Consider the following 27,010-nt stretch of genomic DNA (forward strand, 5'->3'; position numbering starts at 1 on the left):
AAAAATACATTTTTATTTTTTTTTTAATTTTTAAAATATAATAATTTTCGACTATCTTGAGGCCAAAAGTAAACAAATATCATTTTATTTTAACCTCTTTCTCTTTCTATCAAACATGGCGGTGAGCAAGTAGCTTATGGATAAATGGGAATTTAAATCCTCTTCATCCCTCTTTTCAGACATGAAATTTGGCAATGAATGCAGTATATTTGAAAGATAGTGTAATAGTATGATAAATTTCACCTAATATTTATCACTCTTTAAACCTAGCAACGACAGGTTTCAAACATCTAAACTAGCTACGAGTTGATCGAGATCGAATCGGTATTGAGCGTACGGAAGACGTGTGTATTGTAGGAATGTGACTGAGAATGAGTGTGAAATGTGTGTATGGTGGGTCGTCGATTGAAGAGGGCTTTCACAATTACTAAGGGTCCCCCGTCTTTTTTAAATGTTTTTATTGATAAATCATCAACATACAACTGGTTCCCCCGTTTTTGGCAAAAGGGCAGGATTTCAGGAATAGACTCGAGTCGTAGATGTGTAAGTGGAACACTGCACTGCCAGTAGTACTAGACGCGCTGGTCAGAAAATTGGGATCGTCCCAGTTACAGGGACTGTCTCAGTTTATAAGGATTTCTTCACACAAGAAATCTAGGAAAGTTCATTCACCTGTTGAGTGCCGACACCAATCATGACAAGAGTGCTAGTCAATGTAAACATATCGGGTTTCATAACAAGATTATTGGAAGACAGCAAGTCATAATAAATAAACGGTGAACTGGGGGAAATTGAGGTCACTGAATCTATTTTTAGCACTCTCAGTTCCCCTAATTGCTGTCTTTGTCCCGTAGTAGGGAGAAGTGAAGAAAAAACGTCCCCATAAACACTAGAGGCGCACGGCCAATATGGGAGACTCTTTCCAATAGGGGAGACAATCTCCCACATTGGAGACTTGCTTTGCAAAAGGACAAAAGAAACAACACCAACAAAAGCACAATTTTTTCCACCCAAAAGTTTGTCTCACTGAGGTCAGAAGCCCATTTGTTTTGTGTGTGGATGACAACAAAAATCCTTATCAAAACAAAAGTAGACGGTGAATTTTTAAAGTAGACGGTGAAAAGGTGTAAATTTTCATGAGGAATCTGCTTATCACATTTTTATTTGCCGCCAAGGTAATCCTTTTGCCGCAAATGTAAACAAAGGAAATTAGTCTCCAAAACTGGAAACTGTCTCTGAAATTGGATACCCAAATTCTTTATAAAAGTCTCTGATATTGGAGATAATCTCCCACATTGGAGACAGTCTCCAATATTGGCCGTGCGCCTCTACTGATAAACAATGACAGTCTCAATTTATCAAGACATAGGCCCTAATTTGTCTTGGTTTATGACTATGACTATCCTTGTTTTCTGGGACAATCCCAATTTTTGGACCAGCGCCTCTACTGACTGCAATGGCCCTTGAGTTGAATACGGTAGTAACTGAACAAGCCACAAAGGGTCTAACTCTTAGTCTTAATTCATATTCATTTATATTATGTGCCGTGCGGCCATTCATTTATTCAAGAACAAGGCAATGGCAATCAATGTTCAAACTCTCTTGTCAGTGTCACCGTTATTGCATTAACCCAGGAATCTCTGGCCCACGAAGCGGGCAGGAGCCCAGGATTAAACTCATTCGTGTAATTGGCAGTCGTGGGTAGGGGAGACCGGGGTTAGTTGGAACATGGGGTAAGTTGAAACATTGTAATTTTCTTAAAGCCTGTAAAATAAATTTATGCAATACTGCCCTCAATTTATTGCTAGTATTATACAACAGTGTTGAATTATTATTGCTAAAAATTGAGGACAGTATTGCATAAATTTATTTTACAGGCTTTAAAGAAAATTACAATGTTTCAACTTATCCCATGTTACAACTAGCCCTGGTCTCCCCTACTCTCCAAAATGGGGTAGAAAATCAGTCAGTAGAGGCGCACGGCCAATATGGGAGACTCCAATGTGGGAGATAATCTCCCATATTAGAGACTTGCTTTGCAAAAGAACAAAAGAAATGCCAACAAAACCATAATTTTTCCAGCCAAAATTTTTTTTGTCACTAGGGTCAGAAGCCCATTTGTTTTGTATGTCAATATGAATGTCAACAAATATCCTTATCAAAACAAATATAGTGAATTTTTAAAGTAAATGGTGAAAAGGGGTAATTTTTGATGAGGAATCTGCTTAATACATTTTTGTTTGCCGACAAGGTAATCCTTCTGCAGCAAGTGTAAACAAAGGAAATTGGATACCCAAATTCTTTACAAAAGTCTGTGATATTGGAGATAATCTCCCACATGGGAGGCAGTCTCCTTATTGGCCGTGCGCCTTTACTGAATGGGGTCGCAATAGCACTCCAAATAAAAGGGGGAAAATAAATTAGGCACTTGCCTCAATTATATGGATGAAGGTCTATCGAGTATCGTGACACAGAATCCTGACATCGAGGCACAAACTGGACCCTCAAAAAAAAGGAAGTTAGACCATGTCCCGTTCATTCTCGTTATCGATCGTCCATTTTGTTTCCAATCTGAAAGAAGGAGAACGAACATACGGCACTTTTCCTTTTTTGAGGGTCCAATGCCTCGATGTCAGGATTCTGTGTCACGAAAGACTTTCATCCATATAATCAAGGTTGATTTTTTTCCCCTTTTTATTTGGGGTGCTATTGCGACCCCATTCTACCCCATTTTGGAGAGTGCCCGCTGCCTAATATTACATGGATGAGTCCTGGGGTCCATTGCAGAAAGAGTTGCGTTTAAATGCAAGTGAAGAAAATCAGTCGCAAATGCGCGCTGTTGATTTGTTGAAAATCCTAGTTGCGCATGATTTTTTAAGTTAAATATCTCATTAAGAATAAAATTTGAGTCGATAATTTCTTGAAGGGAAGAAACATGGCTTATCATGTCATAGCAAGCCGTTTATCATTAAAATGTCAGGACCTTACATTAGATCAAGAAAATTATGACAATGCCACAGTTGCCAATTGTAAGTTAGGCCTGACATCAGTGGGGTGTAGACTTGTTTATTTTCAGTAGGCCTAGAGGTGTCTGTTCCAAAAATCATCCCAGTAAACAAGGATATCCATAACTACATGTAAAGGTGTGTTGCAAGACAATATTGCTATAAATTGCAAATTTAGAAGTTGATCGAACAATTTTAACTAGGTCTAGAGCAGGCTAGAGCATATCAAGTTAAAGCTATTGATACAAGAAGCAGACCAGCAATTAATGGCGAATTTTTAATTTTAAGCAAGACTTGAATATTACAGGGTGCTACATAAGCATTTGCCTGGGGCAAGTAAGAGTTAGAGTCGGGCAAGTGTTATGACGTAAAGACCAAAACTACTTGCCCGAATCGGGCAAGCAAATTCTCACTGTAGAATGACCAAAATTAGGGTCGATATGATATTGACCCTAATTTCGGTCATGGCAGGAAAGATAAAATCACTTTGGAAAAAGAAATGCAGTAACAAGGTAGATCAGTTAATGTCAAAAAGAGAGAAAAATGTCAATGGTTTATAAAACCACAAAACTTTCTTTTGAAGAGGAAAAACTTTTTTTCCAAGGATGTTTGGGGAAAGTGAAATAGATTTTTGGGCAAGTATATTCCAACTATTTAAAAATTTTCTTGCCCGACTGGGCAAGTGCTTCTAAAAAGTTATGTAGCATCCTGGTATTATATGATGGATTTTGATACCCAAAATTGACTTGCAATTGATTGCAAGTTTCTTTCAACACTCCACAAGACAAATCATGTCTTGACGAACAGACCAGAAATTAGAGACTGACTGACTTTCTTACAAAACCATTGCCTTAAATTGTTCTTAAAAAAAAAATGCTACCCTGTTTATGGTCAGTCAGATGAGGACAACATCACATTTTTTTTGGGGGGGGCTAATAGTTCTGGGCATGTAAATTACACCTGCTGTTGCTAAAGATTTTTAATTCAATCACATTGTGATTTAGACAATTCTTGTTTCAAACCTATTATCCACAGGACAAAGGCGAAAAAGACAAGGAGAAGAAGAATGTGATGCGTGAGCTGCGAATCCGCAAGCTCTGCCTCAACATCTGCGTTGGAGAGAGTGGTGATAGACTCACCCGTGCTGCAAAGGTTTTGGAAGCCCTGACTGGACAGTCCCCAGTCTTCTCCAAAGGTAAATGCAATTCTCCCATGGTTAGCAAAAGGAAGCAAGTTATTTCAAATAATCTTAGGCATTCTTCATAAGATATTATGTATCCTCCATAAAAAGTAAATGATCTGCCTGTATATTGTAAGAATAGGGTAATTTAGCCCAGTGTTCTTTTCGTCTAGGGCCATTTAGGAACCCCAGTATTCTTTATTTCAAATATCAATCTCTGTGTGTTGCTGAGGATGGTGTATTCAAAGGTAATCAAGGGGTCAAAAGGTCAAGTTTTTTTTCCAGATTGGTCTCATTGCATTATTTCTGCATCAATTGAGTTTACACTTGGTACAAATAGTCATTGATAATACCACACATGTGTTTGGGAGAACAATAAGGTCAAAGGTCATCTAGGGGTCAAAAATCATTCACGTAACATGTATTTTGTGCTTCATTTTATCTGACAATGAATTTAAGTTTTTGTAATGAATCTTCAGATGTACAAGCTTTTCATTGCAGATTTAATAAGTTTTTGGTTCATGGGTCTGTTAATTTTTAACCAACAAATGAATGATATTAGTGGCAATTTATCAAAATGATTATGTTCACATGAGTCAGACACACATGTACTTTATCTGGATGGTCTCATCAATTAAAACTGCTAAGCACACTATACATTACAGTGTATGACCCATAATACAGTACATGTAAATGTACGATTTTTGGCTTGTCATTTTTCTACATCTATCCAAGTAGATTTTTTGAAATGTACATTTTACACATTTTTTTTCTTTTTTTTTTTCACTTGCACTTCTGTGATATGGTAGGAGGATTTTTTCTATTCCACTGCCAAAAACCAGAATATTGTGCAAATAATATCATCTCTGCTTTGCAACCCATGGCTTTCCTTCCCCCTCATGATTGCTATGGTACTAGTTCAGAGATACATTCTAAGATTTAATCAATAGTCTTTGTACTTCCTGGGAATGATAAGGGTCATGGAAGTGGGATTTTTTTTTTGGGGGGGGGGGGTGGGTGAGGTGGCTATGAAAGAAAATTTTATTAAAAATCTTTTAGCAGGGTCAGGTCCCCCCCCCCCCACTTCCCCTCCAATAATTTAATTGCATACGGATATTAATACGTAATAAATTATACCTCACTCATAACAAAAACATTGCACTGATTTTTTGCAGGTTTTGTAACTTTAGATCAATATTGATTTGAGGTACAAATTAAATTGTAATAATTCATCTTCCAAAATACTGTTTATTGAACCTCGTTTCATGAAGTGACCATGTGAGGATAAACATGCAATTTTGATTCATAAAGAGAAGTCAATGTTCATTTGTACTATCCGTCACTTCATAAATCATGGATATCACAGAATGCCATCTGTATGAAATAAAAGTTTGAGTTGTTAATGGATGCAGTAGAATTTTTATAAATGCTGTACATGCATGCTATATATTACTTTCCTGTGCACTTCTACTATCATTTATTCTTGAGTTTTATCTGTCCATACAGCTCGTTACACTGTGCGATCATTTGGTATCCGTAGGAATGAAAAGATCGCTGTCCATTGCACCGTTCGTGGTCCAAAGGCTGAAGAAATCCTGGAGAAGGGATTGAAGGTACAGAAAACGGATCACATACATTATTATCATGAACCTAACTAATGTTACTGTACATTCTGTTCTAGAAATTCACAAAATGTTCTGTCATGAATTGACAATTTCATATTACTTGGATGCTAGCAGATTTGAACATCATATATTTCAATATGCATATTTTTCTGTATGGTATGTTAAAGAAGGAAGTCCATAAATTGCGTACATTAAGAAAAATAGAATTAGCATAAATCAGAAAAGTTCATGATAATCTGATATGAAAATTTTTACAAAATGTCAGTAGAATTTGCATGAGAGAGCCTATGATGTAACAGTTTCTCTTGTATTTTGATTTATTACAGCACTTTAAAAAAAAATGTTTTTATTAGAATCAACTTGAGCTGATTTTGTTACATGCAAGGCTGTGATATATATTTGTTCAGTCCTTTGATAGTCAAGTAAAACTTTCCTATGAGATCTCACCAAGCATAAATCTTTCATGTCCTAATACAATCTTGTTCTATCTATTCTAGGTCAGGGAGTATGAATTGCGCAAGGGCAACTTCTCTGACACCGGCAACTTTGGCTTTGGTATCCAGGAACATATCGATCTTGGAATCAAGTATGACCCCAGCATTGGAATCTATGGCATGGACTTCTACGTTGTCCTAGGGCGACCTGGGTTCAGCGTGGGCCACAAGAGGCGCAGGAAAGGACGTGTTGGCTGCACTCACCGTGTCAACAAGGAGGAAGCCATGAAATGGTTCCAGCAGAAAGTAAGTACCCTGTAGTGTGTTTGTTGGGTGAATGATAACATCAAATTAGAAATGGATTTTCTCCAATTTAACATTCCATTTCTGCTCATTTTATTTTCCACAGCATGTTAGCCTTAATCTGTTTCCAGCCAATTTTCATTATTTCATTGTTTGGTTAGGTTTTAAACTTAGTAACACTTTACATGTACAATCATTCAGAATTGATGCTTTATTTATACAGTGCGTCCCAGAAAAAACGAAACCGAGATTTAGCGATCATTTATCATTACTTAATCATAAATAAAATAGACAAATGACCTATCAATTTAAAGCTTAGAGTCTCCTCTTTCATCTGATATTACTTAGATTATTTCACATTCATGCATGAGTGAGCAAATACAATTTGAAAAAAGGATATCAAAAACTCATTTGGCGGGGGGTATCTGGGTTTCAAAAAGAAAACCATATTTCTGAAAAGTTCAATATCTCTTTAATTTGATACCTAAATTACAGAAAATGGTCAAGAAATAAAGTTCTGGTCATTTGAAATAAGGCTTGAATTTCAATAATTTCATAAAATGAAAAGGTTCTCCAGGCTGGCTTTCAAACTCACTCGACACTCCGTTTTGATGACGATCAGCCATGCATTAAATCTTTTGTTCACCATGCGAAAGCTTCTCTGCGAAACCGGTGAAAACACGTTTATCTCATGAAATTATGGAAATACAAGCCTTATTTCAAATGACCAGAACTTTTTTATTTCCTGACCATTTTCTGCAATTGAGGTACCAAATTAAAGAGGAGATATTGAACTTTTCAGAAATATGGTTTTTTTTTTGAAACCCAGATACCCCACGCCAAATGAGTTTTTGATATCCTTTCTTCAAATTGTTTTTGCTCACTCCTGCGTGAATAAGAAATAACCTAAGTAATATCAGATGAAAGAGGAGATTCTAAGCTTTAAATTGGTAGGTCATTTGTCTATTCTATTTATGATTAAGTTGTGATAAATGATCGCTAAATCTCGGTTTCGTTTATTCTGGGATGCACTGTATAATCTATTGACAAATAACCAGTCATTGTTAGGCTCAGAGTCTCCCCTTTCACTAGCTATACTTTGAATTATCCATTCATGCAAGAGTGAGCAAATACAATTTTATATAGAGCATACCCGAACAAGCTACTTGACACAAAAAGAAAACCTTGTTTCTAGAAAGGCCAATATCTCTTTCATATGATACCTGAATCAAAGAAAATGAACATGAAATATCACTGGTTTGTTTCTTTAAATCATAATTGAATTTTCCCAATATTAGTCAGTGGTGTTTTACAGGCTAACTGGTAGACTTAACATTTTTTTGTGGGGGGGGGGGGTGGATATTTGGCCATGCAAAAAATCTTTTTTAAACGACATGAAAGCTATGGTAGGCAAACCTTGAAAGTGCATTTGTTGAATCAAATTATATAAATGAAAGCATTATTTTGAAGAAACATAACTTCATAACTCCTTGGTTGTTTCTTTCTTTGAGATATCATATTAAAGAGCAGATAATGAACTTTTTTTCAACTGCCAAGTGACTCTTTTGTTTCTGTTCTTCAAATTGTTTTTACTCGTGCATGAATGGATAATCATCCAAGGTATACCAGATGAAAGAGGGGCTGTGAGCTATACAGTGATTTTGTAGTCAAGTTATGATAACTGATTGATACTTGGTTTCGTTTATTCTGGGATGCTCTGTATAATATGACAATTCACTTTTGAAATTATTGCTCAGTGCACCTACTGTACTTAAATTTGTCTTTAATTACTGCATGAGAAACTGGCAATTAAAAAAAAAAGTTTTGTAATAGTTATTTCTGAGGATACAATGTCCACAATATCTTTTACTTTGTTCTTTTTCACCACCTCACAGTACGATGGAATCCTCCTCCCTGGTAAATAAGCACCCACTTCCAGCCTATCATCAACACACATACGACACTCCTCTCAAACATTGATCGTAACACCTGACTAGGAGCCATCAGACCAGGAGCTCTCAATTTGTCTCTCAACACAATCTTGTCTCTCAACACTATGCCGCCATGCCATATATGTACTCTATGTTCAATAAAGACTCATGAACAAACCAATCAACCATTGTTAGCTCAGAGTGTATGATGTATGCCTCTACATAGAGTCACCTCTGTAATTCAAACTGAATTAATGAGCGCATTTAGTCTCCTGAGTAACATTCCCCCCGATCAGGGAAGATCAACTTATACCAGGGTACTCTACTCAATTATTGAGGGGTGCAGAAAGTCTATAGCGTTTATTGAGATCCAATTTTTTTTTTATTGCGCAGGGTAAAATGATCAATAAGTTTGACCACTGTGCACGCACATAATACATGAAAATCCCTTGAATTGGCGATTTATTGGACAGCATTGTCTTTAGAGATATGAACGGTAAACCATACATGAACATTGTCAGTGTTTCATGGTGCTTCACCCATTATCTTGATGTGAGATCTAAAATTCCCTACTGATGTGCAGTTGCACCCCTTCATATTCAGTAGAGCTACGTCCTGGGCAGGTATTGTTGGTATCGGGAGCTGAATGCGCTTTTGTAATGATTGCTTCATGAATTAATTGCATTGAATTAATTACCAGGAGAATAAAACCCAGGGGAAACATTTTTTTAAATAGAAACATTCATTTTAGTTCTTCAAAATCTGTCACAAAATGAAAAAGTTTGTAAAGTCTTAATTTTGTAATGTGACTTCAAAATTAAATGTTAGTTGTAAACCTTGATTTATTTTGGACGAAAAAAAATGTTTTCTCTATTGTCTCTAAGATGCCACCTGCCTTTTTGTGAACTCAATATTATCTTGAGCAGAGGAAAAACAGACAAGTTGCACCTGGAGATATATATAGGGAATAAGTTATTGAACAAATATATGGAGTGCTGGTAATAATTTCTCCAGGATTTTATTCTCCATTTACCCAAATTATTTTTGTAAGCTGAACACCATGCCGGAACCAAATCAAGAGCAATTGATGCTCGAGTATGTTGTGTTAGAATGAGTCTGATTTGTCACCATGAAATCTTATTTTGACCAAGTTCCAATTTCAGGCCATCTCAACATATGTCATTAGAAACAGTTTGTGTATGCACAAAAGGCCTATTATATGGAGTGTTAAAAAAAATTGCACCTAAAATATCTCCCTAATAACATACATGTACCAGTTTTAGCTGGTATCTGTTAATATTATGCTTAGGTAATCAGGAGGCAGGCATGGGGGGGACTCCCTCACACCCCCCCCCCTCCCCCCCCCAAAAAAAAAGAAGGTTAGAAAGGAAAGTGTGAGTGGAAAGAGAAAAGAACATGAAAGAAAAGGAGAGTGGGAAAGAAACAAAATGTTTTAAAAAAGGAGATTGTAAGTAAGAGAAGATTAGAAAGGTAGGAAAGAGAGAAAAGGAAAAGATTAAAAGCGGGGGGAAGGAAGGGAAATATATCAGCGAAGAGAGAGTAATGTGAGGGGGTGAAAAAAGATAGCCTCTAGCCACGAAGGGCGGGTTATAAAAAATAAACGACTTTCCATCCTAAAATTTCTTCTACCAAAGAATGGAAGATAAAAATAAGAAGAAACGAAGTCTGGTGGGAAAGGACCTTGCCTTAAATATAGGCACGAATCCAGATGGCGAAGAGACCTCCTCACCCCCCCCCCCCAAGTAAAAAGAGAAAGGATATTGGAAAGACGAGGAAGAAAGACTGCCATTCACACTCCAGGAAAATAAATAGTGAAAGGGGAATTGATTTTACAAAAGGAAGGAGTCTGGAGCCAAATGGCCGCTGCTTCAAAATGGCAGCGAAACAAACAGAGAGAAAGGGGGGGGGGGGGTGGGCGGGGTGAAGGGAAAAGGAGAATGTAAATAAGCGATGAAAACGAACGGGAAAGGAATATATAACGAGGAATAAAAGTTAAGAACATGAGAGGAGGTTGGCAAATAGCAAACGGTCTTGTCGGGTCACTATATCTTAAAGTCTTCTTGCCCTTTGCGCTAGCAACCCGGGGGGGGGGGCAGTCAAATCTTTTGCTGAACACCTGCGTGACCAAATTATTTCCAAACCCCTAAACGAGTTTTTCTCTGTGTGCAAAAATAACCCCCAAAACAAGTTTTTCTCTGGCTTTACATATTTTGGCCCCTAAGCAAGTCACCAGAATATGACCCAGGAGAAAAAGCATTTGGGAAAAACATACCCTAAACACCTTTGGCTATTCTTTAAAAAAAAAAAAGCTTTGAAAAAACATACCCTAAATACGTTTGACACCGCGACTGACCATTGACCAGATTTGGAAAGGGGTGAATAAATGAAGTTTGTCCATCATGGGACTTTCATCAGGCTTTATTTTCTGCTTTTTCTTTTACATATAGGTAAGATATAAGCATGATAATACGAAGCAAGTTTTTTATATTTACAGACGGGTTGCAACCCGGGGGGGGGCAGTCAAATATATTGCTGTACACATGCGTGACCCCCCCCAAAAAAAAAAGCGTTTAAAGGGGTATTTTTTTAGTTTTGGACGCGGGCAGCGCGTGCACTGGTTAAAAGTATCAAACTCACCGATTTTCAAGAAAAAGGGTGGTTTTGAAAGACTGGTCAATCAATGGTCAATCGCGGGTTCAAACGTATTTAAGGTATGTATTTTTTCCAAAGCATTGTTTTCAAAGACTAACCAAACGTGTTTAGGGTATGTTTTTTCCCAAAGATTTTTGTACTAGGTCATACTCTGGCGACAACTTGTTTAGGGACCAAATTGTGTAAACAAAAAAAGGCCGCGAAAAACTTGTTTAGAGGGTTATTTTGCAAACACAGAAAAAAAATCGTTTAGGGGGTGTTTGGAAATAATTTGGTCACGCATGTATACAGCAATACATTTGACTGCTCCCCTTCCCCGGGGTTTCAATATTAGAGCTCTCTTATGTTTGATTTTTTTTACTATTTGTTTCATTTTTTCACACATAAGTTAGTAAAAATGTGTCCAATCATTCAAATAGAATGTTACTCCCAGTATTTAATTAACAGCGATTTATTGCCCCTCACTTAGTAAATAGTAACATTAGAAACTTTGAGATAGACCTAGGTCATTTTAGGTGGAAGAGTAAATGTCAGAGGAAATGAACCAATTTTTGTATCCGTTTTGCTATTTTATACTGTTTCCTTCCCTGTATACTATGGACAAAGCAATGTTCTTGTTTGGTAGTGATATAATTGTGACGTATAATACTGTATGATATCATCAGTATTAGCATCATCATTAACTTCATCACTATCATCATCATCATATCACCATTATCACCATCATTATCATCACCATCAGCAGCAGCATCATTATCATCATCATCATCATCACCATCATATCATCATCACCACCATCATCATTATCACCATCATTATCATCATTATCACCAACATCATCATCATTATCACCATCATTATCATCATTATCACCAACATCATCATCATTATCACTATCATCATCATTATCACCAACATCATCATCATTATCACCAACATCATCATCATTATCACCATCATTATCATCATTATCACCAACATCATCATCATTATCACCATCATTATCATCATTATCACCAACATCATCATCATTATCACTATCATCATCATTATCACCAACATCATCATCATTATCACCATCATTATCACCAACATCATTATCACTATCATCATCATTATCACCAACATCATCATTATCACCATCATTATCATCATTATCACTAACATCATCATCATTATCACCATCATCATCATTATCACCATCATCATCATCATGATCATCACCATCATCATCCTTATCACCATCATCATCACCATCATCTTTATTATCTTCATCATCATCATCATCAACAACAACATTCCGATATTTTCCTCTTCACGTTTGGTAGTGATATAATTGTGACGTATAATACTGTGATATCATCAGTATTATCATCATCATTAACTTCATCACTATCATCATCATCATATCACCATTATCACCATCATCATCATCACCATCAGCAGCAGCATCATTATCATCATCATCATCATCATATCATCATCACCATCATCATCATCATCACCATCATTATCATCATTATCACCAACATCATCATCATTATCACCATCATTATCATCATTATCATCAACATCATCATCATTATCACTATCATCATCATTATCACCAACATCATCATCATTATCACCATCATTATCATCATTATCACCAACATCATCATCATTATCACCATCATTATCATCATTATCACCAACATCATCATCATTATCACTATCATCATCATTATCACCAACATCATCATCATTATCACCATCATTATCACCAACATCATTATCACTATCATCATCATTATCACCAACATCATCATTATCACCATCATTATCATCATTATCACTAACATCATCATCATCATTATCACCATCATCATCATTATCACCATCATCATCATCATGATCATCACCATCATCATCCTTATCACCATCATCATCACCATCATCTTTATTATCTTCATCATCATCATCATCAACAACAACATTCCGATATTTTCCTCTTCACGTTTGGTAGTGATATAATTGTGACGTATAATACTGTGATATCATCAGTATTATCATCATCATTAACTTCATCACCATCATCATATCATCACTATTATCACCATCATCATCCCCATCAGCAGAAACAGCATCATTATCACCACCATCATCATCATTATCACCATCATCATTATCATCATCATCTTCATCATCATCATCAACAACAACAACATTCCGATATTTTCCTCTTCACGTTTCCTTTATTTTTTATTTTTCCATTTTCTCTTCCGTCTTCTCCTTTCTTCTCATATTTCAGCTTTTTTTTATTCAATCTCGATATATTCATTTCTAAATCATATGATCTAATTAACACGCAATTTCAGGCTTATATCCGTCCGCTTTGTATATTCTTCTTATTCGTTGTTATGGAAATATATTTAGGTTTATTCTTTTAAGTACTTTTTGCCATGTCTGCGTTCAAATAAATAATGGAGACAGGTGCTCTCTCAATTGTTGAGCAATTAGAAAATATTATATAAAAAAGACTCATCTCTCGTTGCTCATAATTCCTGATTTATCGTCCTCTTCAAAATCAGTCTATACATGAATATCAAGAATGTATCATTCCAGATTCTTTACCTGTTTACAATACTGTACAATATCTACAATATAAAACAACTCTCGAACTCAAATGAATTAAAAGGAGTGAAGATAGTTTGTTTTATTGCTCTACACATTTAGAAGCCTGATAATGCGAATGAGCAAAAGCTCATCTATAATTTTAAAAAAATCCATCAATAATATCTATCTATACCGATAAAAGGAATGCAAATCCAATCTCATAATAATAAGTACAAAGTTATATACAGTGCACTGTTTCATGAAGGCATTACTTATTGACGCAATATACGATTAACATAATAATAGTTCTGCCAATAAAGTCTCACTTCGATTATCATTTCTTTTTTCCCAACTTCGATCCTCTTTTTCTTTTATCTGTCAGGTTAGCGAATGCATTCATCTTTTTATTTGTAAATATTACATTATGCATGTGCTTTCTAACTCTGCGATCGTTTTATCATTGGATTGTTATATTTTGTAAATCCAATGCAACTCCTCCTTAATTGTTGCGATATGTTGATATTTTGATAAAACCACAATCTATAAAGAACATTAATAAGTCTGCAGGTCCATAATAAGTCTGCAGGTCCAAAATAATGCCATTTTCAGAAACAAAATACTCGAATTAAGTTATTAAATATATTCATTATACAACGATATCACTACCAAACCTTTGAGGGTTGAATTTCTAAATTTTCATAGTTAAAATAATCACTTAACAGATTTCCAGTGATACATCTTTCAAAGTTTGACATTATACAAGTAGTGGAGATCGGGGTTACTTGAAAGGCGGGGTAAGTTGAAACATTGTAATTTTCTTTAACGCCATTGAAATAAATTTATGCAATACCGCCCTCAATATTTTGCTATTGATAATACAACAGTGTCGTATTATTAATAGCAATAAATTGAAGGCAGTATTGCATAAATTTATGTCAAAGTCGTTAAAGAAAATTACAATGTTTCAACTTACCCCGCAATTCAACTAACCCCGATCTCCCCTATACACGTTAAGATAAAATAATTTCCTGAATTTTCATTCATGGAGAATTAATATTTTTATTAATTATAGACATATACATTACATAGAACCCTGACTGGTGAATTATTGTGGAAATTTGAGCTAGGGGTTCGGGATCATGAGGACAAGCTGTGTTCTAATAAAAAAGTTTAATCTCGAGCACTAATCTATAGGTCACTTGACCATTACACACTTTGTTAGAAAAAAAAACTTTTTGAATCAATTGGATTGATAAACTAAAATTCTAGATCTATGTCCTATTTTCACAATTTATTTTCACCTTGTTATTTTGTCATCAGTCCAAAGGTACTGTGATGCAACTTTAGCGGTTAGTCAGTTTTCTCGCTTGTAGATTCGGACTCTGGTGCATTTGCAATAACATACCTGTAAGAAATACAAATAGGACAATCAACATGATTATTCGTTTTATTATACTGAGTCAGGAATATTATCTTTATGATAAAGTGAAAGGAAAAGAAGGCGTAAAATGAAAAAAAAAATAAGAAAACGTAGAAGAAGAAACCGTAGAAGAAGAGAAGAAAAATAAAGAAAGTGAAAAATATAAATATGAAAAGGTACATGAGAAGAATAAATATGACTTTCTAACCATAAAAATGTGTATTAATATGAGTTATGATTATTTAGCCTATTTGGTCGAACACTTTTGAAATCATTAGAAATATTTAGTCATTGTCTTTGAAGGGTAGAATGAATACAACCAAAATGGGTAACCTAGGACTGATGTATCAAAGCAATTGAAAAAGACCGAGAGATTGCATTATGAATGTATACTGACCTGACAATAAGGAATGCAAATGCATGAACAACAGCCATGCATATGAAAACAAGACCAGGGCGTGTCTCGACTGTTGATGCATAGATACCATTATAGATACCACCTAATATGGGCGTGGTCAGCGTGTTCAAGAAAGATCCCATGGACATGAAGGCACCTTAAAAATGTAAACGAGAACATAGTTATGGTAGTGATTATATATAAATAAAGACTATTTTCATCTTTAGATTAATCACCTGTTCCATAACTTAAGTCCTGCATAAGAAATTGTAATTCTTGAGAAATTATAATTTAGCGTTGGTAAATGGAAAAGATTTGATTGACGGGTTGCATATTAACATACATTTTTATTATATATAAAACAATTATCTAAACAAATCGGAAGTATCGGAAGATGACAATCTAATGCTTATGTATATCGGAAATTGTTAATATACTAAAAAGGGTGATTTTTTTTAAAAGACAGGATCAGTGTGTGACAAAGGATTAAATTAAACATAATTCGTATATTGCTCGTTTTTGGAGAATTAAAATTCGATTTTAATAGGCCTTTGCACAGCTTCCAAAACACTATATTACAGTAGTTGAGATATGTCAAGATCATCCTATTATACAGTTAAAGAGGAATATTAAAAGGAACAATTTTCCTTTTTCTACTATAATTGCTCCAAAAGCTTGATACATAAAATACTTTTCCACGTCAAATTGTCAATTTAACTCCTAAAAAATGTATAATTTACGATCGATATAATTTGTTGGTTGATATTATATTCTTATACAAGAAGTATTATTATTTCTGTTTTTACGCTTGAATAACATACAGGAAGTTTTATGTATTTAATTTCAATTTGTTTGCCTTAAACCAAGTATCAATTTTGGAAGGTCTGTATTAAAAGCAAGACACAAATGTATAGTATTCTAAGCTTCTGATTTGATCCTAATATATCGTTTCTTTCTGATCACTATTTAAAATCAGCTTATTTTTATTTTCCCAAGCTGTTCATTGTATTGTAATGATGATATGATAAATGTTGATGATGGTAATTATGATGATAATAATTTTGAAAGTGATGATACTGGATATGACATGTGAAGCAATATGGTTGTGATAATAATAGAAGTTTTGCGGTTATGCTGGTGAGTTGAAGGTAATATGCCTATATCGCTTGTGTGGTGGTCATGATGATAGTAGCGATGGTGGAGGTGAAAATGGTGGTGGATATGGTACATATAAAGAACAAATGAAATTTAGCTTCAACAAAACCAATATACACTGTAAAAACTGTGCTGTTAAAACTGACACCAATTGGTGTGGAGGACCACACCCTGAGAAAATAACACCTTAGAGATTGAACATTACACCAAAGAGTGTACATGTAACAACCATAGGTGTTGTAATAGCACCTAGGTGTAAAACTAACATCAATAACACCGGTGTAAAATAACTGGTGTGGTCCTCTATGTACACCGGTTAACACCACAGTTTTTGCTGTGTAATATATATACATATATATATATATATATATATATATATATATATATATATATATATATATATAATATATATATATATATACATACATATATGTATTGTATACATATAATGTGATGAGTTTACTTCTACCAAACGCTCTTGAGTTGTGAATATGAAACATAATGAGATGAGGCGATTATATAATATATATTATATAATGTATATATTATATATAATATATATATTATATATATAATATAATACAGGTTTGCGATCAATATATCTGGTGAAAAGTTACTTTTTGTGAAACAGCAGTGCGATTTTCAAGATGTTTGGCAAAGTTAGAATGAGAAGACGGATCAACAAAATGCCCTTTGATAACCATCTTTAAATTATCTTACCTTTCTGACTAGGGCTAACAATACGAGAAACAATTGAACCATTAGCTGATCTTGAAGGTGCACCAATTAGTACAAATAGGGCAGCTATAAGGGAAAAAACAGTGACTTGAATAGATGTTTCTCTCTTGATACAGCTCGTGATAATAAAAAGATAATATGACAATATGATATAATTTTATGTAATTCTTCGCATAAAAGGTATACGTTACATATACATCAGATTATTTTTTGTATCTATTTTTTGTATTTGTTGATATATTCCACAAATCCTCAAAGTACATTTCCTAATGATTTTTACAATAAAATTATGCATCAACTACATAACACATGTAGGATTGAAACGTACCAATGAAATGAAAAAAGTGGAGGGGTCTACTGAAAAGCAAAGCTTGTAAAATGTAGTCCCCTATCAAAATTTTATACATGGGTAACATGATAGAAGTAGAGAAAAAATAATCAGCAAAATTCTATAAATTTATACAGATATAAACACTGTAACACGAATGTATACACACTATATACAGAATTAAATATTGACTTTGAAATAATCAATACTACCGTGGATAAGTATGAAGTTCACAAAATATTTGATTGAATCAATACGAATTCAGAAGATTTTTTTGATGAGTAATTAGTTGACTGATCGATTGATTGATTGATAGATTGAGTGAGAAAATAATTCGATGATTGATCAATCTGTTCATCGATTGACTAATTAAATGGTTCTTTGTTATGAAATCTCATGATGGCATCATTGAGTTAACAGGGCTTTGATAAGATGAAAAGCGAACTTAGGACCTACAAAGTTCTTCATTAATATTCCATTCTTGATTTAATTGTTATACATTTTAATTATAATATCTGTTTGCTGGTTTATCTTGTAGGGTAAGATATCTCAGTTGGAAAAACTGCTTCATTACCAGGACTCTCTAATCTCATATTTCATAGATCAGGACTCTCTAATCTCATATTTCAGAGATGTATTAAATTTAATTTCATAAACCTTAATCATTCATGCTAAATTACAAGCAATTAAACAATTATTCAATGAAAGTAAAAGCCACCTACCGAACATCATTAACTTTGTAGACGAAGCATAGGCTGTAAACAGAGTAACCAAGATGGCGGATATAGAGCCCAACTGCAATAGCTTGAAATCATTCTTGAGAGAACGTTCGCCAAGGAGACCTAGTACCATCCCGGTACCTACGGCCTGGCCGATGATGCCCATAAGGCTTTTGAAGGCAGAAAAGATACCGTATACTTTGGGTGACCACAGGAAAGGCGCTCGTTTGGTATAGAGGAGAATCAAATTGAATTCAACTGCAAAAAAAAAAGAGAATATAATTTCAGTGATTTAATAGGCCTAAATGTATTGCAAAACTCATGAAAATGTATAAAATTCAGTTCATCTACCTAACAAGATGGTACATCATATGTTAGAATTAATTTGCAGTCAAAAGAAAACATAAATATAACTATGGTAAAAAGGCCAGTCTCTTAAAACAGTCTGTTACTACCTTCTTAAAATACACGAATATAATGCAATATGTCTCGTATTGAGTGTTAAGATAAGCGCTATGTTTACGGTAAGTCATGTTATATATTTCATGATATTTTATTCTGTATATGCCCATATGCATATCCATGCATTGTTGAAATGTTTGTAATTTAACTTAACTCTTCGATGTTTTTTAACATTATAAACACACTGTATTTTAATTGAAAGACATAGCGAGTACAACGGTTGGAGCAATATCCCCCTCCCTTTTACAAATATAAGTTTGATTTCCATCAAGCAATATTTCTTTTATGATTTTAACTTTCTCGATAGCTATAGATTATCGGGTAAGTCATTATACTCACTCATTGCTGATGCGTTACCAATCATCCCCGCAACCAACAACACTATGAGAGCAGTTCGGTAGGGGCGATTCTCTCTTGATGTAAGAACATTGATTCCAGCTGTTACACTACTCCATATGAGTTTGATCAAACCAACAATACCCAGATAGCTGTTTTTACTGCCATTGTTTTCCTTGATGTCGCCCCCATTGCTCGGCTCATCATCTTGAACTTTCGGAAGAGTTTCGTCAAAGAAAAGAAGAACGACAGCAACGACAATGAACTGGGAAGCAGTGTAAAGAAGGTAAACTTGAGTGATGGACAGAAATTGAGGAAGGATCCCCGAGCAGAGCATACCGACGACCATCCCAAGACCAAAGAAGGGCATGGTGCGACTTATACGCACAGCTCGCTTCTCTACAGGGGTGGTGTCTGTGATGATGTTCACAGCGGTAGTCATAAAGGTCTGGATCCCACCGCTGACACCAAAAATCAAGCAGCTGAGGATGACCAAAGGTAAGTACACAACTGGTATTATGGACTGAAGAAGTAGGACGAGACTCAAGAGAAGAGAACCGCAACATGGGAAGAGCATGACTCGCTTCCTACCTATCTTGTCACTGAGTGATCCCAACAACAAAGCAGCGATGGCACCAGGGATATCAGTGAAGATTGATTGTAAGGTAAAAAGACGTGATGATACCATTTGAACTTCGGATTCTGCTTGAGGATTCTTGGAGAGGTTGTCACAGACGTCTACCCCATATCGTTCCAGGCACAGACGGTGGATGATCATATTCTGCCATATAGGAAACTGCAAGATCATCCCAGCAATGTACAAGAACAGGACCAACTGAAGACCACATTTCCTGAAGCCACTGCTGATTATATCCAGGATGGTCATTTCTAAAACGAGGAAAATACATAAACGAAAGTAGTGTGAAGAAGGAGGATCGTACATCATAGGTCTCGATCTCAACAAAGCATTGATATTAATATACCAAATGGCAATATGTAATTTAAGATTTTGACCTAAACTTGAAGGTAATTTCGTCCGCGGAAAATTTGACAGACAAAAAGATCCTCACTTTCCAATGGGGGGGGGGGGCAATCTTGAATTACAATGGTATATTTACATTACAAATTTTTATTATGGCTCTAAAAAGGGGGCACGGGCCGGCTGCCCCGCTCCCCTGACCCACCACTGATAAATATATATATATATATATATATATAAACATTTCATCTGAAGCATGTCGAGGTAAATTTTAGGCCGCTCGAATCGTTAGGCATTAAGATTATGCTTTTAAAAAGATTTTTTTTCAAAAAATACATACCCATGAGAGGCTGTTTGTGTTTTTTTTTATACACCAGGGCCTTGTTGTACAAAGAGTTACGATTGATCTGATCAATCGTAACTCTATGGAAATCCATCAGTGTCATAATTTTTTTCTAGGAAAAAATTGCACAATGTCCTTTTAATGCAAAAGAAGTGCAGTGAAATTTAAAGAAAACAATGAATGCATGAAAATACATCACAGCAAGGAAATATTTTGAACAAACATGCATAATAGATGTTGACGTTGCTGGCCGTTCATAGTTGTGATTGATCGGATCAATCGTAACTCTTTGTGCAACAGGGCCCACATTACAAAGCCGCAACTTTGCATCACAGGTAATAACATAATTCGGCCCTGGATCTTAAATTCTACAGTGGAACAGTCTCAAAATTGCAGGACAATGAAATCCATTAAAGATTTATGTCAAGATCTTGAGGGGAATCGAAATATTCCCCTTTAGAATTATTCATCCTATGGGACACCTCTTTTTCAGACGTACTTTCCCCTTTGACCCATGATATATGAAAAACGTTTTTTTATTTTTCAGATAGTTAAATGGATGGTCCAGGCTAGAGAGATTTCTATTTCAATAAATAGAGTAAATTCACAGAGCAAAATGCTGAAAATTTAATCAAAATCGGATAACAAATAGCAAAGTTATTGAAAAGTTTATCAATATTTTGTGAAAACAGTTCTAGGCATGTCTTTCTGATTATTCATTACATGGTCAATGATGTCATATTAATAACATAAAAAAGGAAAATGGGGATGTGACATCATTTGGTCACCTAATGAATATTCATGACGATGTGCATAATTTTATAACTGTTTTCACAAAATATTGATAAACTTTAGAATTCAATAACTCTATTATATGTCAACTGATTTTGATGAAATTTTCAGCATTTTGCTCTGTGAATTTTACTCTATTTATTTAGATAGGCCTATAAATATTTTCAGCCCGGACCATTCCTTTAAATAAAATTAATGACATGGCAACAAAACAAAATCATCACCTCTGTACCCCCCCCCCTCCCACAAAAAAATAGCAGTAGCTATAGTAATAGTTATATAGCAATAGTTCATTGATATGATAACAATTACAAAGTTTTTCCACCTTTGAACTGTGCTCTCTACAGGAAGTTCAGATTGTTCGGTTTTACCAGGCCATGTTTTACCTTTAATTTGACCCCTGGAACCCAAATATCAACAAGCGTCTCACACAAGCTACACATTAAGTTCCTATAGGCCTATCGGTACTTCTTCTTTGAAGTTGCATGATAATCATTATTGTCTGATGAAATGAAAAGAAACTAAAATGCATATGAAGACAGAATTGGCCTTATGCTTACCGATTTCTTTTCCTTTATAAACCCACGGAGGAACATAAGTGACAACTCTTCATAAAAGTTCGTCCAGGTTGACATGGATGTAAAGATATTGATATCCGAGCTCTCCGTTCAAAACTCGGCATATACACAAGACCGTACAAAAACGGTTTCTTCTTTAACAGACGCAAGTGAAGAATCGATAGTGCAGACTTTCTTTTCTTTACATTTCAAGTATATTTACAGTGTTATGCAATAGCACGTGACTGCTCTTTATCCTCAAAGAATAAGGATTATATTGCATAGAAAAAAGTAGGCCAACCTTTACATTCTGGGAGACGGTATGAGTTCTTATTCAAAAGGAAACTATAGGTTTGGATTCTAATTCTCTAGTGAATTGAATATTACGTGTTGAAAAAAATATATCTACATCTTTATTCAGAGGATCCTCGAAACCAAACCACACTTGTTTATACAAGATCACTCACAAATAGTATTTCGAACCAGTTTCTGTGACATGACATCACTGGCATTTATTAATACACATTCTCTCGTTTACATCCTAATCCGACTGTTGTCATACTGAAATTAACTTAATCTGGATATATGTCGAGTTGACAACAAAATGAATCCATTTGAAATCTTCATTCCACCCAACGCGCCATCCACCTCCTTCCCGTAGCTGTATCCACTGGACTCAAGGATACTGGTAGTAAGGGTAAACAAGTATATTTCTATTTATTTAATAAACCAGGAAGTAAATCCCTGAATGAAATATATCCTTGTTTTCTTGCTTCCGAAAGGATATGATGAACATCCGTTTATGAACGAGAGATCTCTTCTTTCTTTTTTTTCTTGTCAAGTACCTTGTAAGACTACTGTGGGAGGTTTTTTTTAAACAAAATACTTTTATTTCGTTCTTTATAAATATTGTACTCGACTCCATCTTCACAATATATCCGGGCAATATTTACCATTGCATACATGGATGAGATACATTCCCCGCATCCATATAGTACCGAAGTGTAAACAGGATGTATGTACTTGGGTATTGAATATGATAGAGCGGAATGCAAGTGTAATATTGCCCCCATCCCCCCCCAAAAAAAAAAATAATAATTCCTGTATGAATAAAATATATAGATTCCCACACGAGTGTAAAAAATTAGATTATAAAGCCCAAAATACACTAGACATTCCACACTATTATGCGTTTCCCACTTTTTTTTCTCCTCTATAATATACTCTTTCACTTTGTTCAATTCAATTTCATTTCAATTCAATTCAATTTATTGACCATTAAAAAGACATCAAAATATTTACAAAAATAACATGATACAACAAATTCAAAATATAACAGGTTACAAGTTTCTTAATTGTCAGGACCCCTAAGAAGCAAGACTGCTTATATCTGTTCGTTTTCTTCTTTTCTCTTCTGTTTCTTTCTTTCTCCTCCTCATTCTCCTCTATCTTTCTTTCCCATTTCTCATTCTCTTCTACCCCCCCCCCCCCCCCACTCACTACAATACATACAAGTCTTTGTATTTAATTCATTTTCTCTTAATATCAGAATATTATCTCCAATAAAAAAAAAATCATTACACAACAAAATGAAAACTATTGATAACTTCATTTTGTTCACAAAGAAATTGATTTATTGCAGAATATAATGTCACATATATATTTTGATGTAATGCAGATTTTTTAGAATAAACAAGAAGAAACAAAGAGAAGTATGACATTTTTTCATTTTATAAAAGAAACTAGTAAAATAAAACATGAAAAGTACCATGTGCAATAATTATATGTACCTCTATAAGGCCAGATACAAGTACAAGTATACAAAGATATTAGAGACTCGTAGGGCCGATAACATGAAAATAATTGACAATGATTGATTGATTAACATGACTAGCAAAAAATTGGTTGAACTCTTTGAATTCCGTAGATTAAAAGTCAAATAGATTGTGATCAAGGACCAATCCAAAATTGGATCGCAAGTTTCAATCAAATAAGATTGAATTCTAAAACTTCATTCCAACTTTGCATTGGTCCCTGAACGCAATCTATTTTGAGAGTAAACCTACCATTTCATTGGGATGGTAGGAACAAATCTTGCATTTGCCAATGATTTACTTCAAGGTAGGGTCATGCAAGCTTGAATTATTTCTTAGTTTTGATTGTTGCATTTCAAACCATCAACAAGCTATTTCAAAATCATTTCTGCAGATATACATGAGTGACAAATTTGAGAAGATATTTGGCTTTTGACACTCACTTTTTCCAAGAAAAGTTTATAGCACATGTTAGGATGTTTGAAACTGGTTGAGAACAGAAAAAGGTGGAGCTAGCATTTGCCATTCAGATCTGAAACCTGTCATTGACTTGATTGCAACATTGCTGCTAATGCTTTCTTTGCCTTTGGGTTTCAACTATGGAAATCACATTGGAACCATTACAATTAAAGGTTTATGGATCATTTAACCTTGACTTAACAATTTTTTTTACCAGTAATTACGCATGTACAAGCACAAGGCTACTGAAATGCTTTAATGCATTCGGCCCAAAGTCGAATATTTTATTTTATTAACAAGTGCACTAGGTGCAAAACAGTTTTTTGTAAGAATACACATCCTCCTTTAGATTTATTGTGCAATAAGGGTTTGACCACCTATCTACTACATTACATGTATGCATAAAACATTAATGAGATGATGTACACAAATCAATGTTTATCTCTTGAAGAGATGAAAATTTCATTCATAAAAAATAAAAACACAATCGTACATAAGAATTAATATTCCTTTATCTCAATTCATTAAAAAAGCACTTTCTTCAAGATTTTCAAATATGCGTTTTGAAACATGTATTTTGAAAATGCAAAATAACTTACATATGTACAAAATTAGTGTATTCTGTAATATATTCAGTTTCATTACTTCATCTGATAACCAATACACTTGGTTCTATAATCTTATCACAGTGAACAGTAATATCAAACATTCATCCATCTCACAAACTGGGACAACCTAAAATTTAATTATATCAGCTGCCTTTACAAATATTCATTGTTGAAAAATACTATGTTAAGATTAAATTACATAGTGAACAAAGGGATTTTTTAATGACAGAGATTTTTATTACTTACTACCACTGCAGAGTACCTAAAACATTATTAGACATGTCTCTTTAAAAAATCAGCATCACTTTACAGACACAAAGAATTTTTTGGGGTAAAATTGATGTATGAGCATAGGCATTATACAACCAGACATATAAAATCAAACCTAACCAAATGAATAGTTAAAGATGAGTAACCTACTATTTGACCATGAGTCTACAAAGTAAAATCTTTAACACTAAAATTTGATATTTAAATATTCCATTCAAATCAATTTCAAGCGCTGCAAATTTACCCTTTTCTTTGTAAGTCACTTCCTTCTTTGCTTATTAATCAAACTAAACTTCTGCGCCCCCATGAAATTAACAACTAGCACCGGCCACACAGAAACGGTGTTAGCCTAACAGAGAGCTAGCAGTCACATTTTTTCGGATAGTGAAGTCAAACACTTACCTCAAGTTCAATGAGTACCGGTAAGTAATGCACTGTTGTAACAAGAGACCCAGCTGCCACATTACTGGTTGTAATTAACATAGCCATTGTTTACACTATCAAACAACGTTTTTGTGCAGTCAGTCCAGGGCATCCATTACCTACACAACCCACAGGCATCCACATATAGGCTTGAGAGCAATGGGATAGCACTAGTTTGATTTCAATAAATTAACACTTGCATTGGCTACGTTGAAGAATCCTATTCCTCCATGATGATTAAATACATGTACAAAGTGTATGTTGCAAAAAGGATATCTATCACACTATTGATAGTTTTATCATCAAGAAACATCAATTGAAACACAAGTTTTCAACAAAGATCTTTAAAATCATCCAATCTATGATGATTTATTAGACTAGGAATGCGTTTAAGTCACCTAACAAGAGGGGCTGACCAAGCTAAGCCTGCCATACAAATACCATGCTCTCTACACCAACATCAAGGCCTGTAACTGATCCAAACTATATAAAAAAATGAACGAGGAAAATTCATATGCATGCAAATGATGCACGCAAACAATGTGAATATCATGTAACTGCTACACAAAACAAGTCTGACAAATACTAATATGTCATGGAAATTTCCTTGCAAATACAATTTATGAGAAAATGTTTTATAAATTCCATTTTGTCTTTATAGTATTTCCTCTTTCCAGAGTGAGCTGTCAGTCTGTTTGTATTTACATGAGTATGTTCAAAGCAATCTAGAATTCAATATAGCATACTATAAAGTAACAAAAAAAATATTTATACAAGGAAATAACACTGAGAAAAAGAAAGTTCCCATTTCATAAATAGCAGGAACAATCCTGTGGTTTCACATGTCGGGAAAACATAGCACACATTAATAAAAATAGATCATTTAAGTAGTACGACAATGAAAATAATAATGGAACATTTCAGTGGCGTTTGTATTCCTTGTTCTGTCTTATTATCTTTCAGAAAAAATACACTTTGTGTATATATCAAGGTGTTTGATGCATTTTTACATAGGATAATTCTGAGCTTATCATGGTGGAGTGGTCTTGACTCTCATCTTTCAATCAGATGGTTGTAGGTTTGAAACTCCAGACATTGATTTCCTTTAGCATGACATTTATTGATATTGTAGTACAGACGAGGTGAATGGGTAGTGTTGGGTACCTAGTAGGATTTATTCCTTGAAAATGTTAATACATGACCACTCAACAAAATTTAAGGTGGTGTATAAAGCACAGTATAAAAGCTGCACTATTCACATTTGCATTTATTAGCAAAATAAAACAGTGCTCATAGGTTGCTTGAACTATTTCATGCAACACATTAATCAAGTTAATAATAGACTTAACTTTTCAATACACTTCTAACCAGGATCTATATAAAAGTAAACTTTTCTCATATTAACACAAATCTATTACTTATCATATATTTCTCACACAATATCAAACACAATAAATAATAATC

At 34.5% G+C, this 27,010-nt stretch overlaps 2 protein-coding genes across 3 annotated transcripts; one reads left to right on the forward strand and one right to left on the reverse strand.

The window, feature by feature from the left end:
* The first annotated feature begins 92 nt into the window (after positions 1-92).
* On the forward strand, positions 93-8,659 carry LOC121428227 (60S ribosomal protein L11). 2 transcript variants are annotated; one of them, XM_041624852.1, is made up of 5 exons: positions 93-121; positions 4,041-4,200; positions 5,692-5,798; positions 6,308-6,550; positions 8,443-8,659. In XM_041624852.1, exons 1-5 carry the CDS (start codon positions 116-118, stop codon positions 8,470-8,472), a joined length of 546 nt encoding a protein of 181 aa, XP_041480786.1. In that variant the 5' UTR covers positions 93-115; the 3' UTR covers positions 8,473-8,659. The 2 variants fall into 2 exon arrangements, with proteins under 2 accessions (XP_041480786.1, XP_041480780.1); XM_041624846.1 differs by lacking the exon at positions 93-121 and adding an exon at positions 180-227.
* Positions 8,660-13,697: 5,038 nt separating this feature from the next.
* Positions 13,698-22,110, reverse strand: LOC121428244 (solute carrier family 46 member 3-like). The gene is made up of 6 exons (XM_041624853.1): positions 21,976-22,110; positions 19,305-20,189; positions 18,507-18,761; positions 17,439-17,522; positions 15,564-15,720; positions 13,698-15,151 (listed from the first exon to the last, which is right to left on the reverse strand). Exons 2-6 carry the CDS (start codon positions 20,185-20,187, stop codon positions 15,097-15,099), a joined length of 1,434 nt encoding a protein of 477 aa, XP_041480787.1. The 5' UTR covers positions 20,188-20,189; positions 21,976-22,110; the 3' UTR covers positions 13,698-15,096.
* Between the last annotated feature and the right edge of the window lie 4,900 nt (positions 22,111-27,010).

This window comes from Lytechinus variegatus, chromosome 1 (assembly GCF_018143015.1).
Source record: "Lytechinus variegatus isolate NC3 chromosome 1, Lvar_3.0, whole genome shotgun sequence".
Classification (NCBI taxonomy): domain Eukaryota; kingdom Metazoa; phylum Echinodermata; class Echinoidea; order Temnopleuroida; family Toxopneustidae; genus Lytechinus; species Lytechinus variegatus.

What these genes read in the sequence shown, in the direction of transcription:
- LOC121428227 (XM_041624846.1), top strand. Translation starts at nt 195, where the DNA reads ATGAATGCAGTATATTTGAAAGATAGTGTAATA. An exon ending in ATTTGAAAGATAGTGTAATA is followed by an intron (nt 228 to 4,040) that starts GTATGATAAATT and finishes TATTATCCACAG; the next exon opens with GACAAAGGCGAAAAAGACAA. An exon ending in TGAAATGGTTCCAGCAGAAA is followed by an intron (nt 6,551 to 8,442) that starts GTAAGTACCCTG and finishes ACCACCTCACAG; the next exon opens with TACGATGGAATCCTCCTCCC.
- LOC121428244 (XM_041624853.1), bottom strand. Translation starts at nt 20,187, where the DNA reads ATGACCATCCTGGATATAATCAGCAGTGGCTTCAGGAAATGTGGTCTT. An exon ending in TACAAAGTTAATGATGTTCG is followed by an intron (nt 17,523 to 18,506) that starts GTAGGTGGCTTT and finishes TTTCCCTTATAG; the next exon opens with CTGCCCTATTTGTACTAATT. An exon ending in TTTGCATTCCTTATTGTCAG is followed by an intron (nt 15,152 to 15,563) that starts GTCAGTATACAT and finishes TATTTCTTACAG; the next exon opens with GTATGTTATTGCAAATGCAC.